At 43.7% G+C, this 25,428-nt stretch overlaps 2 protein-coding genes across 2 annotated transcripts; one reads left to right on the top strand and one right to left on the bottom strand.

Annotated features, from left to right (window-relative positions):
* The first annotated feature begins 10,079 nt into the window (after window positions 1-10,079).
* LOC142995225 (F-box only protein 40) lies at window positions 10,080-17,120 on the top strand. Its single transcript, XM_076146209.1, has 4 exons — window positions 10,080-10,160; window positions 14,011-14,747; window positions 14,826-15,912; window positions 16,938-17,120. Exons 1-4 carry the CDS (start codon window positions 10,080-10,082, stop codon window positions 17,118-17,120), a joined length of 2,088 nt encoding a protein of 695 aa, XP_076002324.1.
* Window positions 17,121-18,318: 1,198 nt separating this feature from the next.
* On the bottom strand, window positions 18,319-19,838 carry ttc36 (tetratricopeptide repeat domain 36). The gene is made up of 3 exons (XM_076146533.1): window positions 19,671-19,838; window positions 19,266-19,454; window positions 18,319-18,647 (listed from the first exon to the last, which is right to left on the bottom strand). Exons 1-3 carry the CDS (start codon window positions 19,774-19,776, stop codon window positions 18,379-18,381), a joined length of 564 nt encoding a protein of 187 aa, XP_076002648.1. The 5' UTR covers window positions 19,777-19,838; the 3' UTR covers window positions 18,319-18,378.
* Between the last annotated feature and the right edge of the window lie 5,590 nt (window positions 19,839-25,428).

Genomic DNA, 25,428 nt, shown 5'->3' on the forward strand with positions numbered 1-25,428 from the left:
GGAGGGTTGCCGGTTCGAGCCCCTGCCGAGCCCCTGAGCAAGGCCCGGAACCCTCAATTGCTCCCCCCTCTGCGAAGGGTGGTAACTGTAATGTAAGTCGCTTTGGATAAAAGCGTCTGCCAAATGATCATAATGTTATGTAATGTAATCCCTAATGATGGTCTTACATCAAAACAGACTATTGAAAGGTTTAAGTGTTGTGCTAAAAGAATAAAATAAGAATATTCAAAGAAAGGGTACAACTGAATCTTTCCAATATAAATCACTCTTATGCTTTCAAACAGTTCAGAGCTGAATGTTCGCGCCAAAAAAAGGAGAGTGGTGTTAAAAATAAAGACTGAGAAGAATACCCAATAACAATTCAAGCTCTGTATGGTTGAACAACAGGAAAACGATGAATGTCCACCATGATCCCCATGGTCAAGCTTTCGTTATAATCTTGCTGCTAATTGCTTTCACCTGCCGGCCCAGGTGTGCCCAATCACGCCCTGATTAGAGGCCAATCAGGGTGTGACGAGGCAGGAAGAGGCCATGTTGAACACCAAACCAGTTAAAACGGAGGATTGGTTTCATTTAATGCTCAAACTTTGTGGCGGAAGCTGAGAGTCTGAAACGGAACAGATGGTGTGAAAGCATTACGCATCAAGACTGAGAAATGTCTTTATTTAATCAGGGCGACGCAATCAGCATTCAAACCTCAATGTGCAACCTAGCGCTAGACTGACTCGTGTGTAATTTGCTTCAGCTGTGTTCCACATTAAGTTGGACATGGCATGACGTGTTGCAAATAAAAAGGATAAGATGAGAGTGTGACAGACAAAATAGGACAATGAGCAATTTTGCCTTTTGGGACTTAATCTCAGCTTGTTTTCTTTTGGGAAATAAACAAGTTTCTATTTTCTATTCCAGAGTGGTTTTGTTTTGATTGACACAATAGTTTTGCAGCGCAACATAAAAGGGAAATCAAGGGGATGGAAAAATGCAGACGGTTATGGAATGACTTGGGAAAACGGCTCCAAAACTAAACAATAATGCATGCATAATGTATACAATATGGAAATTCAGGTGGGGAAACGGGTTCAAACAAATACACTCGATCACAACAATGCATGATAAAGGCTCACACACTTACAGAGAGGAATGTGCGGCACTGAGAAACACTCAAAAGAAGACCGGGGGTGTGTGAGGAGACAACATGGCTTAAATCAAGGACCATGAGATGACTTGTTACCTTTAAAAGCCACAACTAGATTCTTCCATAGCCACGAGAAAGAAACGACAGTCGAGTCAAAGGACATTTTGTAAGGTACATCTCTCTTAATGCAGCTTGCATGCCTGAAGCAGAGGTTCCAGCAGGTGTTTGGGGAGCTGATGAGGATACCATTGGGTTTTCCTGTCCAAAGCCGCTGCCTAAGTAGAGTGAAGAGCCTGTGGCAAGGAGCTCACGGTGACCTACAGTGACAGGAGTGGGCCAAGCGTACAGTACAGCAGAGTAGCCACAGATCTGCAGCTTTTCAGCCTTTGGAGGTAAAAAAAAGCTTTTTCTCTTAAGCCTCTTTTCTCCTCCCGCTGCTATAAATAAACCTTACCTATGAGACCCCAAACTGACTCCATACATTTTTGTACTGAGGGCCACGGGAGGTGAAAAGCAGCTAAAGTATCTTTTAATTCCCCTGCTTTGAGGTCTGAGGCTTAAATGGCACAATTGCTGTTCTTGTGGCAATCCCAGAAGCCATCAGAGTAAACACAATAGAGCAGTGGCAGTAAAGCTGCCAGCCATCAGGGCTCGTCTTTTAAATGAAAACATCATACACAATGCGACCATGGAAACCTGAAGACAAAATGGTGAATTGCAGTGACTCCTAAAAAGAAAAACGATAGATTACATCCCAAAACACGTGTGGTTTGTTGTTTTTGTGTAGCGGCTAATTAAAGGACCTGCACATCCACAGTACACCTACACAGGTGTTTCTCTTATTTTGGCTGATTGGACCTCTTTCAAGAACTGCGTGGGCGCGCACAGCTATTGATAGGTTTGCACACAGAGTTTGGTATCCTGGCACGACTGGCTCCTGTGTTTCTATTCATTCAGTCACGATGCTCAGAACAAAGCAGATCCTCCTGCATTGTTTGCAGCATCTGAGGTACAGGTGTGTCCAACAAAACCAACTTGTCTCAAGATGCGAAGTGTTCGAAAACACTTCAAACTGTATTTTGGAAACAGTCGGGCAGATTGCAGCACGAGGATAAAGACAAATGACTCTATTTTCTATAACTGAGCTGATTTATGTTGGAAACAAAGACAAGTTTCACCCAATGAGAAGTGAGACATATTATATCTCAAACCCCAAAATCAGTTTTATGTTGGGATTTGTTTTTGTGGCAGATGTGAGTCAGAAGAACAACAATGGTGCTGTTGCAAGATGTTGAAATTGAGCCTAAAATAAAGTTTGGATTTTCATAATTTACCTTTGTCACATTGAATGTTTACTGACAAACGTTGCATTAGATATTTAGTTTTTCCTTTAGCCAATCAAATAAAAGTGTGGGCGTTTTCTAATTATTACACCAGCACTAATTACACACCACCATTTAATCTGTTTCGTGAAACACAAATGTTCATGAGATTCTCTTTTTTTATCTTGTCCAAACATTGCAAACTCATTTGGTTGGTACATTACTTGCATCAGTAAACTGAAAGCTGAAATTTCTGATTACCACGGCTTCTATTTATAGCTGCAGGGCCTTTGGATGAGACATTTAATGTCCAGTGCAACATGAATTAGCTCTTGCCCATTAACCCCAATTGGCATTTGGCCTGAAAGACATTTTTGGTATTATCAAACTGAAGCACAGGAAGTGCGTGCATGTGTGTCTGTATTTCTATGTGTCTGTGTGTGCGTGTGTGTGCCTGTGTGTGTGTGTGTGTGCCTGTGTGTGTGCCTGTGTGTACACGTCTGCATACAGCAGTGGGTCAGGCTCGGGCTATAAGCCAGCAACATCTGCAGGGGTCTTGTGAGAGGGCTGTGTGGAGAAGATGTTAAGGATACCTGATCAGTGTGATGGATGCCTGTGAGCCTGGTGTGCGCGGCGTCATGCACACCTGCCGCCTGTGCCCCACTTATTGAATCCATGAATCAATTTAATGAGCGGAGGACGGGGTCAGGACTTCAATAAACACCCCACCAAGCCTTCAAATTTAATGTCTGCTCAATGAATGATTCTGTATGTCGAGCAAATGTCCAGCAAAAAAACATCTCCACTGTAAACTGGAAATGTGTTTTTGAATCAAACGTCTTGGATTTTACTTGATACGATATAACCCATTTACAGAGGTGACACATACCCCAAGATTTCAGATGATACCCAGTCTGACTGCAAATGAGCTCAGACTAAGAGCGCATTATATTATACACTGTAAAAGACAAGAACCCACTGGAACAAATGACTTTGTAAATGTTGTGACATTTTCCAGTGTCATGGGGAAAAAACATTCTTGACGCCAAGCCTTATGATCTGCTGCACGTATCTAATGATGGATTATCAACAGGTACAATTGAGTTGGATGTTGATCCAGATCTGGCACATCAAAAGATATGGAGGAAGCTGCGCTTGAACCCGATGCCCAACAACATAGTTGGAGAGCAAAGGTCTGATAGGAGAGGTTCATAGCCACATGACGATCAAGGCTACATTGGGAGATGGGAGTTCGGAACAAGGTCATGTCTAAGGTGAGCAGTGTGAGGATTATCAACATCTAGTCCTATAGAACAGTTCAAATCTGATGGAGACGCCCCGAGCATTTTAGAGGTGTGAGTGGCGCCACACAATTTCGAGAAACTACCTGAAACAAAAAGCTTTTTATTGGAAATAGGCTGAAATAATCTCACTGCACAGATTTGAAGAAGGTATGACATTAAGGACTCGGTAAGAGACTAAATGACTTGTTGAAATTGGTCTGATTCTTGCAAAAAGTAAAACCACTATTATTTTCTTGAGATTATTGTGATAACCTTCCAATCCACTTTGCACTTTGTTTCTAGCTGGAAAAAACAGACCAAATGGAGACCAAGTCTAAAAAAGTACAAAACATTATTTTTCTCGGAGAAGAGAAAAAAAGATTCACCTTGTAAAAAAGATCTGAAGATCTTCTTGAAGTCTTGTTTTTGCAGTGCAGTGGTGTGTGTGTGTGTGTGTGTGTGTGTGTGTGTGTGTGTGTGTGAGGGAGTTTTGTGTAGGTGGGGGTGAAAGAGTGAGATTTGAGAAAGAGAACCAGACATCTTCCATTGGTAATCAATATTGCGGCAGTGACCTGAGCGTTTGCTCTGTGATTCATCCCATTTAGAGCTACAGGGTCGACTGTTTGACGGAGACAACCGCATGATTTCCCTCTGGGTTTACTTGTAGCCGGTCCACATGCTTTGCCATCAGCCCTCTCCCACATTTACATAGTCTCTGATACCCACTGTAAAGCCATTAAACCTGCTCCTGTTGCAAATCCCTCCTCAGACCGTCATGTCATCACTTTGTAGTGCCTCACTCAGAAGTATTGGTTATTCACAAGCCTTGCACCTCTTTTTTACACACTTGTGTGTCTGTGTGTGTGTGTGTGTGTGTGTGTGTGTGTGTGTGTGTGTGTGGTATAAAAACCCACCATTCGTCTCTAAATGCAATTCCACAATAAAAAAAAATCAATGCGAACCTCTCGATCTTGACACGCTGTGATTATAAACTTACTTTCCTCTTCAACCACAAGCAGATTTCCCGCCATGAGGTCATCCACAAACTTTGGGGGATGCAAAAGAAAGGACGAATGGTTGCTATTTAGCTGTCTGTGGCAAAGCACTATCCCACTACTGAAGACATTTTTCTTCATCCACTGGGACGCAGCGGCTAATGGAGCATGAGAGTGGCAGTTCCCTTGGAGTTGTGCAGCTGAGTCACGCCCCCGTTTGGAAGAGGAGCTGCAGGCGGCGCTTGTATAAGGCTGCGAGGGAGAGGCCGTGCTGCGAGCCTCTGAGCCAGTTCAGGGGTAAACATTGGTGACAGTAATTGGAGAACCACAGCGGGCCATTTCATACATTTCTGATCCATGTGGCTTAGTTGAATATCCGGACTGTGGCGTCTTGTGTTGGGGGAGATAAAGAAAAGAACTTCAGCACAATCCAAGAAAAAAGGATGCCGTCAACTATATCTGCCAGTGGAGAAGTTGCGAATTACAGATTTCTTAACTAGAAGCAAAAATATGCAACGCTTAAGCCGATTAAGCTTCATAAGCAATTAACCATGAGAGATTCATGTGAAAGGTGTTTATTTTGGTGCTTATTTGTCTTTTAACTCTGTTATTCTTACATATGTTTTGCCACTCACACAAGTAGTTCTTTACTTGTGACTCAGTAGCGCGCAGTGAACTGTGAAGTTATCCCCCGCGAGTCGTTCACACCTCAGCTGGGGCTCAGACTTCGTGGATCACAAGGCAGTAAGGTGAGAGATGGAATTACATGAACGAGGCTTCAAACTGTTCCATTGTCATTGACGACGCCTACAGTGGAAGTGTGTGTGGGACAGCACGGGAATGAGTGTCATTACTGTGAACAGAGTGAGTGTGAAGAATTGATCAAATTTCCGCACGAGGCAATCAAGCCTGAAATAATTTTCTAGAATCAACTCCATTTCTAGTCATTTCTAGGGTAATGCTTTGACTTCTGTCTGTCTTCATCCTGGTGCTCAGTTTAGGCAAAGATCTGCGGTCTCTATGCTCCCCTGTGCAACCAACACCACAGCCGCCTACGAGGAAGAAGTAGAGGAAGTCAGGGTGGAACACAAGCTGAGCTGAGAGGCCCGGCAGGAAATTTTAAATCCAGTCAGTCAGAGTTTGGGAAAGAATTTTGAGGTTTTCCTTAATCCAAAAACCGGGTGCTGGTAAACCAACTTGCTGATTCCAGAAATCTTTACAGTTTCTTCATGTTTCACTCATGTGGACCTTGGAAATCATCCTCATCCTTTCTGCACTGAAGATATTGTTGAGCCTTTTACATTTTATCTGGCACCATTAAATCAACGACTTGTCATAGTGGACAATTGATAATAACAGCTTCAGTTGTTTATTGAAAGTCCCTTGTTCCTGCTTGAGCACTTAAATCTGGTTAAAACCTTGAATATGACTAAATATAGACCTTGTGCAGCCATCACCCTTTAACTACTGGTTGGCTGTACTATGGCTGTTGTTTTCTATTCCCATTTCTGATTTAGTTGAGCTCCATGCAGCTATTACGGCTGTATTTGCAATTAGATTTAATCTGTATCATTAGTCAACCGTTACAAGCATTTAAGGATGTCTTTTTCAATTCCATCTGGGTTTGTTTTCGCCCCCATTTGTTGTAAAAATGGGAGGAAAGTCATCACAAAGAGGAGTGTGGAGGACGGAATATATAAGTAAGAAAGGCTTCACAAAAAAGCCGGCCATTTATGTGCAATCTTCCAAAAACAAGGATGAGGGAACAGAGATTTCCTTTATTTTATCCATGTTTTAAACTACCATCCCATCAGAGACCACTGAGCGAAATCAGCTCTTTAAAAGCTCACAACAACAAAAGCTTTAGTTCGTAATCGAGTATCATATAGGAATTCAAACTACACATAGAATAGCTTTGGGAGAACTGGACATTGGTCAGGGACTGCAAGATCCTGGGTCATTTGTTGGCTTATTGCGCCATTTTTGAGCAAGGCACCAGGCCCTTGACCTGGAGTTGGTCCTCAGACGCAGCACTAGACATCAGCCCGCCGATCTTGATGGCGAGGAGCAGTGAAATGCAGAGAACAAATTTCCCCGGGGATCAATACAATCAATGAAAACTTTAACAAACTTAAACAACGATTCTCTGCTATTATCTAATGAAATCTGAGGTCCAGACCACACACACTGATAGACGGTTTGCTCATAATATGAAGCAGCAGTCCTGGAGGGTTCTACACACAAAGGACACAAGTTCTCCAAAATACATCGACTGAATTCTTCAACCTTTCGGAAAAAGTGCGCTAAGAGCAAATCTGGTGTTGAAGACAGAATGTGCACCTTCCTCTTAGCAAACAGCTGTTTCTCTACTAAACAAGGCCTTAATTTAACATGACACTGGCAACCACAACAGAAATCAATACTAAACAAAAATAATGATTTAACGCTTAGTTAGGGAGTTGATGTTCCCTTAAATTAGGCTTTGGGGTTAATTCTACAGTATACCGATTTGCCTTGTAAAGACAGCAAAGATGTCAGATCTGTTAAAATACATCGAGCCTGGACAGAATAATGTGTGTAAATGTACTTGGATTGTGTATATCTGAGTATGTTTAAGCTTTAATATGCAGGGGCTATTTACAAAAGTCTTATTTTACATTTTGCATTGTTTGTGATGTTGTTGTTGTTGCTGGCTGGATTGGGTTTCTGTGAGCCGGTCGAGGACAAATCACAGCACAAACCAGCATAAAAATGTGCCAAAGCCTTTTCACTTTATAGTTGGTCCAGCGTGATAAGACTGCACAAGCCATAAGTGTGTGTATGAACAAGTACAAACACACACACACACATATACAAGCACACCTGAGATGCCTAAAGTTGTTGGGAAAGCAGCAACAATGGCAGCCATGGGAGTGACATCCTGGAGCTCCGCTGAGGTCTCTTATCAGTGTCTGGCCCTTATCACTCAGACCCACAACAGCAGAAACACAGACTCCATTTCAGCTCCACCACCTGAGAAGAAATCAACTTTATCGATGTCAGCTGCACGACATTCCTGGGGTTTTTTCCCCAGCTTTTTCTTTTTTGAATTCACAGATAAAATGATTACCTCAGGGGAATCATAAACGCAGAGGAAGATGGTGAATGGTTTGTTTACCGACAAACATCCAAAGTTAGGGAGATTGTTGTCAGAAACCCTGAGCATATTTCTGTGGCTCTCCTTGTCTTTGTGCGGCTGCCATGTTAATTTCTCATATCTGTGCTTGTGTGCAGCCAAGTCTCCATCCAGCCCCTGTAACAAAGCCACCTGTAGTCCTAATGGGATGTGATTCACACGGCATTATACCATAACTAACCTACATACAAGACACGCCACTGATGCTGGATGTGTCTGCACACACTCCAGATGCCATTTAACGGTGATAAATCCTGCACAAGGGGAAAGGAAACTTGGGACATGTTTGAGAAGTGAACCCTGTCTCCTGTCGCACATTAAGTAGGATATATGCTGATATTATGCTACCTGCTAGAACCAAACACGCAAAAGTTCAAAGATGCCATCTAAAGGTAGAGTGCGTACAGGCTTATGGGTTGCTAATGTTGCTCAGTGTCTGCTGAATGTCTAAGCAGGCAACACTTCATCATTTTGTACTGCTAGTCAGTTTACTTTGATATTTTGCTGCCATCTATTGGCCAGATATGTACTGCATTGACTATTTTGCTGCGAGGTCGTTGTGATGAGACGCACTACGGCTCCAGTTTCGGCTTTGTTTTCACAATTCAACAAACTGAAAATAAGAATATATAATCTGCATAATATCGCTTAAGCTTAATTCATATTGTTTGACAGCACAATTCATTAACATAACAGATCATTCAATTAATATTTACTATATATGGCCAGCTATCATTCGTTGTGATAATGGTTAAAGATGTTACTCATTGCTGTTACTGGTAGTGAGTTGTTTTGACAACTGCTTCCACTGCACATGGTCGTGTGGCCATATGGTCCAGATGCTGCTCTCACTTACTCACTCGCTCTCTCACTAACTCACTTGCTCTCTCACTCACTCACTCGCTCTCTCACTCACTCTCACTACAACTCTAGCTATCCAATGCTGCTTCAGGCTGGAGATCGGTTAAGTAATACGACTGAAATGTTTTTCAATAGTTTCAAGTTTTGTAAACTCATACTTTAGATGTTTAATCTTTCTAACGCGTTGTCATACATTTGCAAGGAATTCCATGTGAGCCCTGTGAAAAGGAGGCGTTGAATGTGCACAGTGTGCATATAAAAGTTCTTCCTACAGCGACAGGACAGATGTAATAAATGGCTTCAGTGGTACTTTATTATTTAGCTTGTCTACAACAAGCTGTTTTACTACTTTCATGAATTTTATATGTTCTATCATTTATTACGGTTGTGTTTTGGGCTTTAAAGCGTTTTGGTACTAACTTCCCTTTTTTGTTAAGCACTGCTTGGTTCTGCAGTTATTAGCTGCCGGTTTTGCAAAAACAACTTGAGAGACGTGCCTCATTTACGCCAGTTGTGTTTGAGCCATTCTTCACCGTATTCTTCATTAATGATGCCAAATGACAAAATGTACCCTGCCCTCCAGGAAGCCACAAAGATATCATTACAAGGTAGTTTTAATTAGCCGTTGTAATTAAAAGGAGAATATTGGACTCAGAAAGGCTGCAAGCTAAATTGATATGCCCATAAACATTTGCATGTTCATTGGTCAGGGCGAGCATCCGTTTCCCTTCTACTCAATCAGGTCAGACGAAGGGCTGCAGAGTTGAACGGGAAAGGAATGTAAAAGAAAATGTGTATGACACCATCTTAATTATATTGGAAGGAGCGAGGGGGTGGTTATGCAAATGAGGCCGGGTGTGAAGTTCTGTGTCCTACTGTGTTTTTCACTGCCCGTATGTTCCAATATGTTGCCTTAAAGGGACTAAAGCACGAACATACCGCTGTGAAGTCTCGGCTTTTGTAGACATAAATGGCGTCACGATGATGGAGATGGTTTATATTTTAGATTTGATTTTCATTGAGCTGAATACAGCTTCCAGGATACACGTAAGGATACATCCAGTCCAGGATACAGACGTTTGTAAGACACACACAGCGATTTACAGTATCTAATCATGTGTGTGTACTGCAGGGCCAGATTGCACATACGGTATGTCGTGCTGTGGTTCAATAATAACAGGACTGAGAACCTAATGGCTGCTGGAGAACCTGGAAAATTCATAAAGTTTGTTCCATTGACAGGCTGAGGGTTTATAGACGAGCGTTTGTTATAGTGTTGGTTTGGAAAATGAGACAGGAGCACTCGGTATGCCTGACAAGAACACGACATGGTGTCAGAACGTCACCGTGCTCAGAATTCCCACACAGAAAGCCTGCTGTCATGGAGAGGTGAGGCATCGCTAACGACAACTCTGCTGCCGTTGTAATCTGGATGAGATAAATGATAGATGAACATGGAGATAACTGATAACGCTATCACCTTCCACCTGAAAGATCATCTGGAAACGTAGCCGTCCTCTGACTTTCACTGTCTAATACCCGCCGTTATCCCAAAAGAGACAATCAGAGCCATTTTTACGTCTCGACACACCTGACCGCGCTGCACAAAGTGGCTTTAGATGATGGTTTAGTCTAGAAAGCAGATATCTGATATTATCATTTCATATTATCATGTGGAACAAACTATGAAGCACCTTGAAACTGAATTCTATCACTTGAACATTTCTTTATCCCGTGATGCTGTGTGAGCTGTCACCCTGCACGCACCCTCGCACGGCCACATCTCACCTCACCGGCGGTCCACCTGAGGCCTGTTGACTCACCGAGCAGGACTCATCACAACAGGAGACCAGCCTGGTGGAGATGAGCGGCAGGGGGGCAATAAGCGCCTTCATGCCATAACTGCACAGCAACACAGGGTGAGGAGAGAGTGTTAACGCCTCTGAGTGTCCTGCAGGGAGGGAGCTAAGTCACATTTCACACATTCAACACTTGTCTGTACAAATGTCTCAAGTTAAAGTTGCAGAAATGGCAGGGAAAATTTGAAACATGAACTCTTTGTTGATTCATGGTCTTTTTTACTGAATTTCCTTGTGTTTGTCTGAGGATGAATTGAGATTCTTTGCGGCTTTCATCCCTGCTGCACGGCTCTCAATGCTGATTCTGACCTCTTTGTATTCATGTTTACTCATTTAATCAAAACTTTAGTCAGCTAATGCTTTTAGTGTGGCTTGTTCCCAAACGTGTATTGATTTTTGACTTGATAGCTGAATTCCAGTTGAGATGATGTCACCGCTTTGCCTTAGTGGAGAGGTTTGTATTCAATTTTCCTTATTTGATCGGAGAAAAAAAGGGCTGAGTGTCGTAATCTGGTCCGTTTATGCAATGTCTTTAAAACTGTGATGTGGTTTGTTCAGTGTCTCAGATAAATATATCCTCCACTTTTTTTAGAGTCCACTTTGATCTTATTGTCTTGTAACTCAAATCATTCCTCAGTTTGGTACAAGATAAAGCTTCAGAGATCAACAATGAGAAGCGTGTCGTCTTTTGGTTTTCGAGCTTAAAAGTTCAAACACGCGCAGACGCTGAGCCAGCCGAGCTTTGAGTCGGTACATTTTCATCTTAATAATACATCTCGTAGTTTTTTCTGCCGCCCCAGCTTATTAATAGGACTCAGCACGGCCCAGGCTCTCTAATCAACACACTTGTGAATGTGACCGGCACACTTTCTCAGGTCTTTGGAAGTTCAGCAGGATTGCATCTGTCATCCTTGTGATTTATAAATATCCCGTGTCAACATAATAAACTAGTGGGAATTTCAAAAATGGGACACAAATCATTACGAGGGATTTGAAACATGAAGGAACCTCAGATTGTGAATTGCCGGTTGCTGTGTGCTGTTGCTGTGTGCTGTTGCTATGCACCTTTAAATGCTTTTGGATCACGTTTTTACTTTTTCTTTTACAACCTGATATTGTCCAGGCCCATTGTAGAGTTAAATTAAATTACAGTAAAACTGACATGAAGTGCTCATGAATCATAAATCCATAACCTCAGAATTGTTCATATCCCCAGCACGGAAATAGAGGAGCTGTAATTATCCTCCTCTCTTTTGAGGTGCCAAGTTGCCAAAGACTTCACTGTTAAAGATGAATGTCATTAATTTAAAGTGTTATAATTTTGCAATCTGTACTCTGTATGCTGAAATATAATAACCTACCAAAGGAAAAACGTGATAAGTGCAATGATTTTTGAATTGCCTCCCCTAACGTGATGCAATTGGTCACAACTCTCTCACTCTTTCTCTCTCTCTGTCTCTCTCTCTTCCAGATGGATCATTTAGTGGTGTATAAATATGGCATCATAGGGATATCAGTAGTTTGGATGACATCACTGTTGTACCGTTGACTGGATGACATTATTGCTGTTAGTGTAGGAAGGTACGGTTGCACTCCACTTTGTAATGTTGGGTTTTCTGAGTATCTAAACAATACAGAGGGAGGTTAAGTCGTCTCGTGCGAGTGCCTAACGCTGTTTGCCAGGCTCACCCAAGCAGCAACACATCTACGCTGAAGAAGACGACGCCGGTGCTGTGCCACTACATCCAGTATTGATTTCCAGTGTTAATCGATGCCCTCAGTACTTGTGTAGGTAAGTACAGGAGGTGAATGGCACTGAACACTATAACAGATATCTACATTTAAATAGGGTTTCTTAGTAGTAAGATATCCTTAAATGATGATTTGTAATTAATTAAAAGAGTTGTACGTAGATGATTGAACACAGTCGTCTGAGGCCCATTGGGATCAGTTTGATGTTTAATATATGAAACTGTCTCCATTTTCAATTAACACTGGAACAATCAGTGAATGTCAGGATGAATCCTTTTTGGATGAAAGATCAGTTTAGCCAAATTTAACCAACATTATCAAGTAAACAGGCACAAGTAAGACGATGCACGATGTTCTTCATCAAACCCCCAAATGAATTCATGCCATCATGGATGTATGGCGGGATTTTTTTTGGAGGGTGGAGTTTTTTGGGGAAGCTTTGTTTTGATTTAGATTTCGATAGTCTGCTACTGACATCTAGTGGAAGACATGAAGGAAAACAAATCATAATCTATGGTACATAGTCTGTAGATAGTCTCGTATAGCCGTATAGCCGATGTGCTGTATGTCAGTATGTCATCATCATCATCATCATCATCAATAGCTTAAAAAATGTAAAAACAAACACAATTGATTTTCCAGATTGTTTTTGTACAATCAGAAAATATCTTTGAATTAGATTTTTGGAATTTTTGCTTTATAGAGTCACTATGTAGAGAACAGAAGCCAGGCTTCCGATTACAATACATGTGATATTATCACCTTACACACACACACACACACAAACACACACACACACACACACACACACACAGCCAGTAACTTGACCTTGGCCCTTAATGGCTTGTGTGACAGTCGTGCCCCGTCCCACTGGCCTGTCTGCCCCCTCTGCACTGTGTCTGGATATTATAAATAGAAACAACAGAGGTTTTTCAGAGGTGCGAGCGAATGCAAGGTGACAGGCACCGAGGAACAAAGGGTGAGAAATAGAAGCATTGATCCTCTTCTTGACATTTCTACTTACAAAGTCAGACAGATTCCATCAAGTTTTCATTATTTGGACTCAGCTGAACACATTATTCCTCTCTGTCTCTTCAATTTTTATCTATATTGGTTTGTAAATACTTTCTTTATATCTCATATTAACCATTTATTTTCCTGGTGTAGCTTTATGTCTTATTTTCCTTTCTGTAATATTGTGAAATTGTCTCTTAACAGTGTTTCTGGCATGAAATCTTCCAGCAGATGAGCTTATCTTGTTTGCCACAATGGTAAGTACATTTAGCTTTTACAGTTTGAAATCAGCATCAAAGTGTTTTTATTAAAAATGATTTTCAAACAAATGGTTACTTTATTATTATAGATTAGATTTGTATATAAGTGGGTATTTGTTGTTGTTGTTTGTCAGTCAAACATTATTTTGTGAATGTTGTTGTGCTGGAGTGTTTCTAATATTCTGACCCAGCCTCTGGTGTGTGTGTGTGTGTGTGTGTCAGTGGGGGGGTTAGAATAGAAATAATAGTAATAAAAACATTACAATATCACCTCAAATACAGCCTGATGATGAATGATAACGCCTCTCAGTGCTCATTAAGAATCACTGTGAACTTGTTATGTTTTCTCTGAAGGTGAAGAGCCGAAAGGTCCCAGTGGGTCGGCATGAACATTGCGACAAATGCTTTAACATCCACTGTCAGATCCCGATACAGATCTCTGTGTCGTGCACTGTCATCAAGTGTCGCAAACACTGCGGCGCCATCCTGCACATGTGTAAGGAAGAGGAGCATGCGCTTCTCTGCCCGAACGAGACGGTGCCCTGCCTCAACGCCGGCTACGGCTGCCCCCTCAGCATGCACCGCCACAGGCTCGCCAAGCACCTGGAGGTCTGTCCTGCCAGCGTGGTCAGCTGTTCTCAGGAGTGGAACCGCTGGCCCGTCTCAGATTCTAACTTGGCATTTTACAGAAATGTGTCAGAAGACCCAGAAAGTGAAGGGCACCTGGATGTGGCCATGGCTCTCAGGGACCAAGAGCTGCTATTTAGGTCCATCAAGATGAAGCACGTTTTCCCCGAGCTGATGATGGAGGAATCTGCCCTTCAAGTTATGGCGGCGGGGGTCAACGATTCTGCGGATGGTGCGACTGCGTCTTTAGAAGGTGGTGAATTTCCAGAAAATGGTTGCACAAGGCTGGAGGATACAAAACTGAGTCAGGAGGAGAGGGAGGCTTTGGTGGGGAGTAAAGACTTGCAGGGCATTCAGAACTTTAGCAGCTGGGAGAAAATATGCAAGAAGGAGATGGAGGGTTGCATGGCAACTGTCAAAAACACGGATAAACCTGCAGATTTGTGCGGCGTGAAGGATGAGAAGGAATCATGCGGTGGACGAAGAGAAACACGAAATTCGCAACTGAGCCGAGACGAAGGAGGGAATCATCCTGCTGCTGCTTCTGCTGCTGCGAGCAGGAATGATGTAACCGGCCTGGCCCCGTGGCAAGATGGCGTCCTGGAGAAGGTGGGCAAAGAATTCAACGTAGCTGATTATAACATGTACATGGTGCACAACGGGGCCATGCTGATTAATTTCGGACAACTCCCCGCTTGTACCCCGAGAGAAAAGGATTTTGTTTACGGAAACCTGGAGCCCATTGAGGTTCAAACTGTCCGCACCTTTAAAATGCCCACCAGTTACAGAGCCAGACGCAGTCATCTGAAGGACCCGGCGCACAAGGCCAAGACCGCACACCAGAGCGTGGACACGGCAGATTTAGGCGTGTCAGCTGACGATCTCCCAAAGTGTGATGAGGTCAGCGCCACGTTACTGTGCTCCTTGGAAAAGGAGCTGAAAGGACACGTGATCTCAGAGAGCGCGGTGACAGATGGTCTCTACATCGACGTGGGAACGCAGACATACAACTTTGCCTCTGCTCCTTTCAAAGCTGAAGCGTCTCTGGCTGATGTCGCAGCGGACAAACCCGCCGGCCTTTACCTCCACGTCCAAACTGAATCCGTCACCAGGAGACATAACAAAACAAGTTCGGCTTTCAATTTCTTCTGCGGCCAAGCGTTCCGACGTGACGAGTACTGCTCTCATTTCAGGAACGTGCACTCGGACATACAAGGCGGCGTGAGCGGCTGGTTGGAGCAGCGCTGCCCCCTGGCTTACCTCGGGTGCACTTTCACTCAGAGGAGGTTTCACCCCTGTGGTCAGCAGGCCACAATCAAATACTGCAGAGATCTTCACACCTTTGCCGTGCAGCCACAGGTCTCCTCTTCTCTCTTTGCAGGCGGGAACGGCGTCAGGCCTCAGAGGAATCCTTCATGTAATCTAGATACCCTGAGCAAACTGCCCTTGGAGATCCTCCTGCACGTGGCTGGTTACCTAGACTGCTTTACATTATCACAGCTGTCCCAGGTCTCCCGTCTGATGAGAGATGTCTGTGCCACATTGTTACAGGAGAAGGGGATGGTTTCCCTGAAGTGGGAGAAGAAGACATATTCCCACGGGGGAAGCTCCTGGAAATGTCGAAAGAATGCAAGTATCCCTTTAGACTTCCTTCATTCTCATGCATTTGTTTCCCTTTGACACCACTGAAGTAAAGAGTTTGGCCGTGTATTCAGCACCAATGTCACGATCCAGGCTCCATGCTGGGGTCAAAGTGTTGAGGTAATGTCTATAATGTCTAAACGAGATATTAAGTCTGCACCGCCAGTCGAAAAGTAGCAAAGCATAATAACACGAAAATGCAGTACAAGTTCCTCCAAACTCTTCAAGGTTGAGATTTATATTGATAGATCCCATTGTGTGGAAATGTGCTGCACTCAGGTACTTCAGGCCACAGTAAAGGCAGTTGCATCACCAGGCCTAACCTCTATATCTGTCTCTCTACAATACCTGTCTGCTGGAGTCATTGGAAAAGTTCAGTCCTTGATACAACATGACAGCTGTTGCATTGTAAACACTCTCGTGACTCTCACACAATACTACAAATCAAATCACAGCCGCCTTGGCACCAATGGAGATTTACTACTGAACCCAGCACCATGGGGGGGAATTTGGAAATGACAGAATTTGTTTCCTTTCCAATGCGCTGGACTCACTAGATGTTTGTAACACGCTGATCTTGTTCTACGGTGTAAGATTTCAAGAACAAAGGGAAAGAATGTACACAGTATCAGCATGTAAACATGGTTTGTTTACAATCTGGATGCAGCTATTGTGGAGCCAAGCCTGTGGATGATATCAGTGACCTGGAATCCCACAGTGGGCTCGCTGCCAGTGAGCACAGCCCAGATATGGTATCATTCTTAGAAACACAGGTTGCTGATGCACGTGTGGGTGGCAGCTGGGTATTTGTTCCCCTCTGAAGGGTATAATTTGTATAATTCTGTAATGGAAGGACACAGAAATAACATCATGCACTGACATGTGACAAAAGGTTTCCCGGGGTCTGGATTCCATTGATATTATAAATGTTTCCTGGTGGTGAGAGCCACACTTGATAGGTGCCTTGACAGCAGCCTCCTACACCACTTCAACCCTCTCTCTTTGTTTTCCAGGTGTGGGAGTTCAGCTGCTTGTTTTCCACTATAGACCGCTGGAGTTTCAGCAACGCTCGTTCCATGTCAGATCATCTGAAAAGCTGCTCCTTCTACCAGAGAGAGGAGCGCTCTGAGCCGGTGGCTTTACCCTGCCTGGGAGAGGTCAGAGACAAACAAGGAGAAGTAAAGCATAAAAGATAATCCTCACAGTCCCAAAGCTCAGTGGGCAGACAACAACAGGAGCCAAGCCATGTTTAGACTCACTGAGACGTGATATATATGCACCCGTGAGGCCGCCAAGTGTTGCAGAGGATTTTGTAAAGCGTCTGTATGGAAATAGACTCGGACTCATAGCTGAGAGCTGTTGGGCGTCGGAGATGGAGACACATGATGATAATTCACTGTGACTACAATCTATTTATTTTTCATGTTGTATGTTCATGTATTCATGTTGTTGCTGCCTTAAGCAGATGAGGATTGATCTGTTTAGTGCCACACTGTTTATTGATAGATGCCGAAGCTGATTGATCCCACAGGTAATTAGTATTTAGATATGAATTAACATGCAGTTTAAGCTTCTTCTTCTTCTTAACAATTTTTTATTTTCTGTTTTAAATTGTTATTATTATAATTAGGTTAGACCTGCTGCTTTAAAGATACTGTTCCTTACTATTTCCTTGATGGAACAGATTCTGCACAATGTTTGATTCCATGTGACAACACTGACACCTGCTGGACAAATGCTGAACTACTAGATGTCTTGGGAAAGCGTTCGTGTCCATGTTTCTGGTCTCTGGTGTGTGATATAGTAACAACCATCTGTCATATTAGACTGAATGTATCTGTGCATGAGTCACACAGAGGACACAGGGAATTGTATATCTTCTGTTTATCAATCAGAGAATGTTTGTTTGTTGAAAATAACATAAATAGGATTTCTGTTTGCACAAATGTAGATCAGATTCAGTTCAGTAAATATCCACAGCAACAGGGGGGAAATAAAACATGTACTGAAGTTATATGTTGGCTTTTACACTTTTTGTGAGGAATGAAATGGGAAGAAAGAAATGAAGGAAGTAAATAAGGGGCATGACAGACAGACAGACAGACAGACAGACAGACAGACTGACAAGCAGACAGACTCAAAAAGTAGTAAAGAAGAATTACGAGGAACCATAAAAAAAAGGACCGAATGAAATAAATATCGGATTGAGGAAGGAGGAAAAATAAGTAGTTGCAATATTTCACGAGTTTATGGTGCAAAGCAACTTCAGCCATCAGTTAAGCAGAGCATCAATCAGCTGTAACATGAAGCAAATGTGGTAAGGAAATAAAGTAAAATGCGACAGAAAGGTTTCACTTCATTTAAGTCAAAGGAATGAAAACAAGAAAGTCTCAGTTATTGTCAAGAAACTTTATTATTAACAGAGTTCATATAAGTAACAGTTGTTCGTCTTCGTCACTGCACGTCCGACACTTCCGGGTTGCGTAGTTTGTTGATCACCTCTGACAGCATTCGGTTGCACAGAGCAGCGTACGGATTAAGCAGGACGGCCTGTTGTCGAGCAAGTTCGCTACCGAGTGCAGCTGCTTTCTCAAAATCTGCTCTGGCCTCATCGTCCTGGCATGCTAATCTGCGTAACAGGCCTCTCTGCACCAGCGCCTGGCAGGCCGTCAGCCCGGTGCCGCCGCTCAGGGCCACGGCCCGATCCAGGTCCAGCAGGGCCCCTGAGAGAGGAGGAGGGGAAACGCATGGATGCAACTTTTCAACCTCAACTCTTTTCCACATTAATCATCCTGTGTTTGAAGGCAAATCTGCTCCAGTAAGTGATCCAATCTGGAATCACTTTGGAGGTTAAATGGACAAAGACCATCTACAGATGAGATGATGATGAGAACATCATCATACATCAAATGTTTGATTTTCATTTACTTAAGTAAAGTAAGTAAATTGAATATAACTGTAAAATAATCTGTTATTCCCTTGATAGTGAAATTGCATAAAGTAGCATCATCACAGAAGTAACAGATTTAAAAGTCAACAAGCGCATAAAGTGGAGAGGAATTTAAGCTATAACTTGATCATTATAATACACTCAGGGTCGACTTGTAGCTCTTGCGACAGACGGGGGAAGGAGGTTGCTGCAGCTCCGAACCAAACGACAACACAACTGACAAAGTGCATCTGATAGACAGAGGCGCCACACTGAGCCTGGCAGGCCTCAGACACGGCGGGCTGATATGACAGCACACTGCGCTGCTCTGGATGCCAGTCCTTGCTGGAGACCTTGTTAGGTGTGATAGCGAGTGTAAAGCAAAGGTTATTATTGAATCTGCGGCGTGTACCTGCTGCGTTCCCCTGGAGCCGCAGGGCCTGTGCCCTGTTGTTGTAGGCTGACGCTCGCCTCGGCAGCACCTGGATTGCCTGGCTGAACTGTTGAAGTGCAGCTTGCAAATCCCCAGCCTCCGCCGCAGAGACACCCTGCCTCTCCAACTCTTTCACTTGCTTCAGCAACTCTGTGTCAAAGCCGGTGTCTGGCAGGAGGAGATAAACAGGCTGGAAAAGCACTCAGACCCAATTGACAGGTACGTCGGCGAGGGAAACACAGAAACGTCACCCGGAACTCATCTCGGATTAAAATGGCTTCTTTTTTTTAACATCCGGAATGGAATGTGTTCAGATAAATTCAATATGCTATGAAATGATAAAGTTTCAAAGTTCTGACATGATACACAGAGGAAGAAGCTCACCATCATCAGCTAATTCCTCCTCTTGGTTCAAGCTGGGGACGTCTCCAAAGGGGGTGGTGGGGTTGAATACGGCTTGGAGTACGGCTCTGTCATGTGCCGAAGCCATGGTAGTGATGTGTGTGTGGAGGAAAGGAACAGACACGGCAAAAAAGGGGAAAACATGACACCCAAGTTACAGCCGGGTGGAGAGTTCTGCACCCAGTCCCCTCACGTCTCCCGTTTCTCTCAGCCAATCAAAGGAGGGGGTGGAAGCAGAGGTGGACTTTGCAATGTGACTGAACGGAGCACATCTGTGTTTGGTTAAGGGAGAAATGCAGGAAAGGGATGAGCTGCAGATCTGCACCAGCAACTGCTCTGCTCTGAGGGGTCGTTCAGCTGAGTGTTTCCATCTTTTGCACATTGTTAAGTCCAATTCATTGGTCATATCATTAATGTGAAGCCCTTTGTTCCTGCGGAGCAAAAATAGTCCCAACATGTGAATTTCAAACAGGATTTCATCTCCATATTTCTCCTATAGAGTTGCATATATTAAGTGCTTTCTTTCTCCAATTCAAGCTAACCTTCGCCTCACATTTCAGAATAACTGCAGAGCAAACTCACTCCATTCAGCCGGGGCTTAAAAAGTGTGTGAACCTTTATATTAACCAGCTATTAGCAGTGATAACCTCAACCAAATCTGACTTGCAAAGCAGTGAAGAGGAGTTTTAGACCATAACCTTCTGAAAGAAAGGCTTCAGCTCCACACTCTGCATGTCAGGCACATCATCTCTATTAAGGCAGAGGGCTGGGCCAGGATTTGCCTGTTTAGAAATCCTTAAAAATATCCTTTTCAAATCACTCTGTTGATTGTTTTGTATGCTTTTGCTCACTGTGGGTTCCGGTCAGACGTCTCTCTCTCCCTGGCCATGACTCCCAGTTCTTCCTTGTTGATCCCAAGCCATTCCCTGATTATATGGAATATAGAATCCTTCTGGCATGTTCTGGGTCTTCCTCCTGGGGAACGCCTATCCGTGGAGACGTCCCAATTAGATGCCCGAGCCACCTCAGTCGGCTCATTCCCAACATCTCATCCGCTCCCTAAAGGTGGGTCCCAACACCCTGAGGAGGAAACTCATTTCAGCTGTTTGACTCCGCAATCTCATTCTCCTGGTCACGACTGGGAGCTCACGACCGTACGAGCAGGGATGTAGATTGAGAGCTTTGCCTTCAGGCTTAAATCTCCCTTCACCACAACAGTTTGACACAGAGTTTGCGTCGGTGCAGCAGCCGTACCAATCTGTCCGTCAATCTCACGCTTCCATGATGCTCCACTGTTACCATGAGGTCTTTGCTTTCCTTGGTTCGTGTTTCCTCAAGATATAGCATTTTACTTTACTGGCAAAATGAAGTTTTCTCCACAGAACATCTGGGGAAAAACAGGCAGGAGCTCTTTCTGAAACTGTTGACTTGTTTTTGGACATCAGTCAACACATCATGAAATCATTTCATTCCAAGCGCTTAAAAAAATGGAGATACAATGTTGTACACTGCCAGATGAATAATGCAAATGAGATGAACACACGAAGTCAAGACTCTGTGTGTTTGTACGTAAACACACAGTTTGCAATGTTGCAGTAACCTACAAGCTTGTGTGGCTCAGCAGGGAAGGATTCAGATTTAAGCTTTGGAATGTGTTTCTACCCCTGGGTTCCACTTCCTGCCAGAGGGGCGTCCTCTTTATTCCTCCCATAGCGGATTTGCAGTATTTATGTGAGGCAATGCAGTAGCTCTTTACAACTGTCAACAACAAAAAGTCAAAGTTATAACTGTAGTCTGTATGAATAAACTTCAGCATTAACATTTCCCAACTCAGACTGCTGCATTATGACTTTATTGGCTCTATGCAGATAACAAGAAAAGGAGACTTGCACAATATGTCTGCTATTCCACACTCATCTCCATGCAAATGATGAGACCCAATGAGAATAGAGTAACAGCTGCAGTTGACATCAAGCAAACCTAAAGTGTTCTGGCAAATGAAAGACCAATATGATGTGAGGAGCATGATCAAACAGTCGGTACGGAGGTAATAGCTTCTCCGTTGATGTATGTAACAACTGCAGGGAGAAGGGAAATGTAAAGCAGGAGCAGCTATCGCACCGTACACGCACAAACCCCGGTGAGATTGATCACAACTGCATGATTGAACATAGAGAATGTGGCGCTTTTTGTCAGTGGCTTATAAAGTTACTGCAAATCTCCAGGAACTGTGAGTAAATGTCTAAACCCAGATGAAAATGGTTCCGGCTCAAAGAGTTCCTCTCAGTTCTTCCCAATTGCTGGCAGCAGTGATCTGGAACAAGCGGGCGCTGCTGGAGGTTTGGGCTTTGGGGACGTTTGAAAGGAGCAGACAGATGTGATGTAAAGGTAGAGACTCAGCACGGCGGGGGTTTCAATTCAATTAGCGGGGGGGCTGAAGTCATTGCAGTTATGGGATTTTGCTCTAATTTGGATTTTTTGAATAATTCCACATTTTATGCAGACAGCTTTTTAGTTTCTAGTAACTTTCATTTGTAGTTTTAGAGCTTTAAAAAGAGTCTGAGCCTGACACACGCTGGGAAGTAGCTCAACGTACAGGCATATCAACTAACTACGAGAATACTAGCACTACTAATACCTGATGTGACCCCTATCCCCCCCCCCCCCCCCCCACCCCCCCCTCAGTAGACACAGACATAGACATAAGTCAAACTAATAACTGACGCTGGATTTGATTGACAGGTCTGAATTGAGGTTATCTACAAACACAGATAAGGTGCATGCAGATTATCCGTTTGCTTTATTATACTGCCATCAGCTTTGACTGACAGGCGCCGTTATGAGCGTGTGTGTGTGTGTGTGTGTGTGTGTGTGTGTGTGTGTGAGAGCTGGTGTGTTGTAAACAGAATAAGGGAAGAGGGTCAGTTTCATATGTTGGATGTTCTGTCATGTTTTCCCAAACCAATGCTGGATTAATATAAAAACAGTAAATGCCAATAGTGCATACATTATTGAAATGGAGCAGCAGATTTATTTATTCACTATGAGGCAAATGAGATGTGTGTGAGTGCAGCTCGTTCACTTCACATTGAGCTTCTGGAGGGCAGCAGCAAAGATTTCCACACATTCAGTGAAGAGAGTTTGTGCTATGAAGTGACATCGCTCATAAAAGAGATGATTCAAACCCTCATTAGAGGAGGTGTGTAGGCTTTTGGTGCTTTCTTGTATTTTTGTAAGGTACAAATTGCAGAAAAAGGTCAGAGTGTTGTATCTGGCTGTGAATCTAAAGGCTCTGATTGGAGGTGAGCCATCATGTCACAGAGCCAGACGTGTGGAAATGGAAGTGCCAGGTTGCCACAGATGAATGACAGATGGAGCGTTTGGAACTGCAGTTTGAGTTCCAGTAGTTTAGGAAAAGATCAACCATAACACACTTTGGGAGAGGACAGAGTCTCTGGTCAAAGCAATAATATGGGATGAGATGATTGACAGCCAGATCACAAAATGGCTTTCAGACTAAAACGGTCCAGATGCCTTTGCTCGAGTACATCTAGATACTGATGATGTCATCCTGGGTAATGGTGCAATAGGAGGAGAGCCACTTGTGTGTTGTAAAACACTTTTTGGACAGATTGTGAAATAGACAAACTTCATCACAGTAGAATGTAGAGAGTGATGCCTGGGTCAGAGGTCAAGCTCATGTTAGTTGAGGGTCCTGCCGGTTTTCAATATTACAGAGAAAGATTTTGAGTAAACTCCAGCCGTGCCAGCTTAAGAGTCGGTGTCGTCACGGTAACGATGCCACTCCAGGAGCCATAAATGAATTTGAATCTCGCATCCTTATCAGACTGGATGCTGCTTTTGATTCCACCGGAAGAAAGAACCGAGAGTTAAGGCACCGAGCTGTGAGATCTGCTGTGCTCCATAAAGGTCAAACCGGGTGGGAAAGGCAGAGAAAAACAATCTCTGACATTCTGACAGACCTTTCTATCTGGACGGGTTTGTATCTCTCAGCTTTTCCCCCTGAGTTTGAGGTCATTTGCTCTGTAAATTCTCTCAGACACGTTACATCCAGACGGGATTAATATCTGAGGCCCATCTGTTTGTGACTCATCCAAACAGGCTGCAGACAGTGAAGGAAAGACGGACGCGCTCATCTGCCGACATCAACCTCCCACACACACACACACACACACCCAAACGCCTCCAGTGAGCTTTTGTTGTGGCACAATGTGTGATGAGAGTTTATGTGACTGTAAAAATGTTTTACATCCCTCCTGAAGCATAATTACTTGCCTAATTTGATTGATCTGTGTTTTGAAATCACACTTTGTTGTGTATGCAGGAGGCCTTAATGACACCTATTTGACTGACGCTGTAAATTCTATGTGATATAAACGTCGCCTGCTGCAGGGCTGTGATTCTGTATTCTACAGCCACTCTGAGACTTCATTTAGTCGTGAAAAGAAAATCTTATCAGGAGAAATTATAGCGCGGTTTTAAAAAAAGGCCATTAAAAACTTAAGACAGAATGGTTATTTGCTCGGATGATAAAAAAAAATTCCAAGAGGATTAAAACAGAACTACTTTGTTGCTGGATGGAGAGCATTTTCCTTTCTTTACCACTTGAGAGAGCTCTTGCCACTTATATTTCTATTGATGCACCTCCCTCCCTCCTTCCCTCCCTCCCTCCCTCCCTCCCTCTCAGCCAGTCAGCACAGACAGTTTGATACCGCAGAGCCGCCATTTTCCTCAGGGGTAATAAGAGCTAAAGAGTGAGGGCTCGGCCGTCGTGTTCTGGGTCAGTCGGTGAGCGGGGGAGGCTTTCTGCAGCGTCTCCCCCTTCCCCCCCCCCCCCCCCCCCACCTCTAAGGCCCAAGAGTGAGGGAGCAATTGTGTGAAGATTATCTGTGTCTTATTACTGCAAATGTCACTGTATCAGCACCACTCAACCTGATTATGTCAACAGAGGAACACAGTGGCACTGGAGTCCAGAAACCAGCAGCTGAGAGGACGGAGACGCTTTTGCCCCAAAGGCCGAGAGGGAAATGAACAGATAATCAAAACACACCGACCTCTGTGGTTGTTGTGCTGTCAAACCTAATAATCCAAACACACACAGATTAACACCTTCCTTTGTATTTCCACTTAGCAATTACAAGACAGGATGCTGCATAGATGGAATCTGACTGCAGCATCATCATCATCAGTAGCATCATCATCAGTAGCATCAGCAGCAGCAGCAGCAGCAGCGTATCAATACAGCAGCATTAACTGGAGTGCTAATAGTCATTTGGGCAACATGATTAGTCATTAGACTTCTTATTGGCATTTCTTTAAAGGCTTTAATAGAATCCCCTGATGGATGTTTGTACCGCAGCAGTGATCAGTTTAAATTGTCCCGACTGTACAAATAAGCGATCAATCACATGAATTACAGCCCAGATTTGACAAATGACAACGTAGACTAAAGGCCAGCGTAGCAGCACTGTCTTGCTTTCCTTCAGCTCCCCCAGTGTTGCTTTAAAACATCTGGTGAAGAAAGGGATTTAGATATCACAATAACCCCGAGAGGCTTCAGCTCTGCCCATCTGACCATCAAAGCTCCGGCTCCTAATCCCTGAGCGCCGCAGAGGTGATCCGGGGGCGCCGGCGTGTCGATACCTGGCCTCTCACCGTGATGAGGGAGCGTCACACGCTGCGCGGGGGCGCTCCGAGCTGGATTACGGCACAGTAATCC

The sequence above is a fragment of the Genypterus blacodes genome, unplaced genomic scaffold (genome assembly GCF_046128005.1).
Source record: "Genypterus blacodes isolate CSIRO-AG114 ecotype Tasmania unplaced genomic scaffold, CSIRO-AGI_Gbla_v1 ptg000032l_1, whole genome shotgun sequence".
Lineage (NCBI taxonomy): Eukaryota > Metazoa > Chordata > Actinopteri > Ophidiiformes > Ophidiidae > Genypterus > Genypterus blacodes.

Excerpts from the sequence above, each read along its gene's own strand:
- LOC142995225 (XM_076146209.1), top strand. The coding sequence starts at position 10,080 with ATGCCTGACAAGAACACGACATGGTGTCAGAACGTCACCGTGCTCAGA. Across the intron at positions 14,748-14,825 it reads TGCGGCGTGAAGGATGAGAA|TTCTGCTGCTGCGAGCAGGA; the intron begins GGAATCATGCGG and ends TCCTGCTGCTGC. Across the intron at positions 15,913-16,937 it reads CCTGGAAATGTCGAAAGAAT|GTGTGGGAGTTCAGCTGCTT; the intron begins GCAAGTATCCCT and ends TTTGTTTTCCAG.
- ttc36 (XM_076146533.1), bottom strand. The coding sequence starts at position 19,776 with ATGGCTTCGGCACATGACAGAGCCGTACTCCAAGCCGTATTCAACCCC. Across the intron at positions 19,455-19,670 it reads GGAGGAATTAGCTGATGATG|ACACCGGCTTTGACACAGAG; the intron begins GTGAGCTTCTTC and ends TCCTCCTGCCAG. Across the intron at positions 18,648-19,265 it reads GCTCCAGGGGAACGCAGCAG|GGGCCCTGCTGGACCTGGAT; the intron begins GTACACGCCGCA and ends CTCCTCTCTCAG.